Here is a 2,394-nt window from a genome sequence, read left to right on the forward strand (position 1 = left end):
AGGAGCGGGTTAAGGTTTAACATTTTACTACTTGCGGATAGGACGGGGCGGGTTTCATGCGGGTTTTTTGTCGGGCGGGACGGGGTCGGGTAGAGCAAAAACCCGCCCCATTGCCACCCCTATACGATATTTAATTAGATATTTAAATCATTATTAAGATGATAAATTTAAAAATTAACTATTTTTATTGATGAAAGTACATAAATATTAAATTCATTATTTGATAATTGAACTATATATTCTATAATTGTTTAGCAATAGCTAGGAGGATGAGAGCAATTTCATGAGTAATATTGTTCTCATTGGTGATTGGCGATTTGCCATTGAATCTTTTCTCACAATTACTAACCCCAATTGCAGCAGTGTTAGCATAAGCTTCAGCTAAACGGGGTTTCCCAAGTTTGAAAGCATCAATGGCTTCAGGCATAGTAGTATCGATAAGATAATTGTAATTTCCAAGACAAGCTATCATCTCAAATCGAATGTCTGGTCTCTTTCCCGCCGAAATCATTTTGAAGAGAATGTCTTTGGGAGCTTCTGCTTTGAGTTGGAAACCTTGTGCCATGATTATTCCAAGACCTGCAACACCCTTAACATCATTGCTTTTATAATTAGCTTTTATATAACTAACACATTGAGCAGGGTATGGTGTCTTGGTGCATGTTTCTGTTATGAGTTTGTCATCGCTTTCACCTTGTGCTATTGCAATTGAAGCCACTGCAATTGTGCACAATAATGTATTTAGAGAAAAATGCTTCATGTTTAATTACAGAGAATAATAATTTAGTATAAGCCACCATGATGAAAGTGGTTATATTTATAAGTGAGGAAATTTAATGGTGAGAGAGATCATTTCGTTGGTCTTTGAAAACTTTGGATTGATGATTTAATTTTATACATTTAATTTTAGTCAGTAAATATTTATGTTCTGAAATTTAATTTTAATCACAGATAGAAACTATCGGTTTTGGAAACATAATTAATTTTATTCTTTCACATATATAAATACTTCAATTATGTTAAAAATTTATTAAAATCAGTCACTAAAATTATTTATTAGTATAAATATATGTTAAAATATAAATATATAATAAAAATAAACTGAATAATACATGTATTTATACATAAATATATTAGTGACAGACTAATTTTGATATTCAAATAGTATTTTTGTAAATCATCTATTATATTTATTATCTACTATATCTATTATATTATATGAAAATTGGATTTCTGCACTTAATGATGGAATTGGTGTGACATATTTTTTAGAGTATTTACTGATTTATTTTTTTTAACTTATTAAATATAATTCTTTAAAATGAATTAATTATATCAACTAATTAATTGATTTGATTAGATATTAAATTATTATATAATTTAATATAATTTATATCAATCAATTATTTATAACAAATAAAAAAAATAAATCAATTATAAAAAATAAATTATACAAAGTAGTCAACGAAAAATAACAAATTAAAAAATTAAACAAAACATTTTGGCTCTCAAACTTAGACTTATGAGTTATGAACTACAAAAGAAACACTATATATAACTTTTAGTAGCATTGTTAGAGAATCATTAGCATCAATTAGGATCAATTAGTATCGTCTATATTTATGTAGTATATCTGTATATTAATTATAGGATTCTATGCCTTTATTACTCTGATTCATTTAGCACCTATAAATACCTCTTGTATATTGTACTTTTGATCACAACTCAATAATACACCTTTCAGATTACTCTCTCAGTCTCTTGTTTCTAACATGGTATCAAGAGCTTAGGTCCCTTTTTTTTTTTTCAATGAATATTAGTTCATAGCCCCATTGTTTTTCCTTTCCGGTAGTGTTCTTTGGCCTCCTTTTTCGTTCTCTTTTCGACGCTTTGGTTCGTCACCCCCATAACCATCTTGTTCGTCTTGTCTCCGTGATTCCAACGCAACCAGAACCACCGCCATCCGCCGTCAGACGCGCCTCCACGCGCCGCCTAAATACGCTGCCACGACCAGGTTGCTCTTCCTTCTAGCTACCACCCGTGCCTCTTTGCTCACCTTTTTCGACCTGTTTCCGACGCTTTGGTTCGTCACCTCCGGCACCGTTGTGATCCTCTCGTCATCAGCTTTCCAATGCCGTCAAGATCGCCGCCAGACGCCCCCGGACGCGCCGCCACGCGCCGCTGAAAGATCGCTGTCCACCTCCATTGATCCTCCCCCGAGATGCTTCAGTAGCCGTTGGATCTTGCTGTTGATCCCACGATCCTGAAGCCGCCACGTGTCACGCCACCAGCCTTCCATGCGACCCGCTCCTGACCCGACCCGGCCCGCGCGCTGACCCGGCCGCCACCTCGACGCCAGCTCGTCCTCCTCAACCTCTCACGGGCTGCCACGTG

The 2,394-nt window shown here is 35.3% G+C and overlaps 1 protein-coding gene across 1 annotated transcript; it reads right to left on the reverse strand.

Annotated features, from left to right (window-relative positions):
* Positions 1–241: 241 nt before the first annotated feature.
* LOC112722081 (cell wall / vacuolar inhibitor of fructosidase 1) lies at positions 242–1,963 on the reverse strand. Its single transcript, XM_025773061.1, has 2 exons — positions 1,912–1,963; positions 242–717 (listed from the first exon to the last, which is right to left on the reverse strand). Exons 1-2 carry the CDS (start codon positions 1,961–1,963, stop codon positions 242–244), a joined length of 528 nt encoding a protein of 175 aa, XP_025628846.1.
* Positions 1,964–2,394: the final 431 nt, after the last annotated feature.

The sequence above is a fragment of the Arachis hypogaea genome, chromosome 11 (assembly GCF_003086295.3).
Source record: "Arachis hypogaea cultivar Tifrunner chromosome 11, arahy.Tifrunner.gnm2.J5K5, whole genome shotgun sequence".
Classification (NCBI taxonomy): Eukaryota; Viridiplantae; Streptophyta; class Magnoliopsida; order Fabales; family Fabaceae; genus Arachis; species Arachis hypogaea.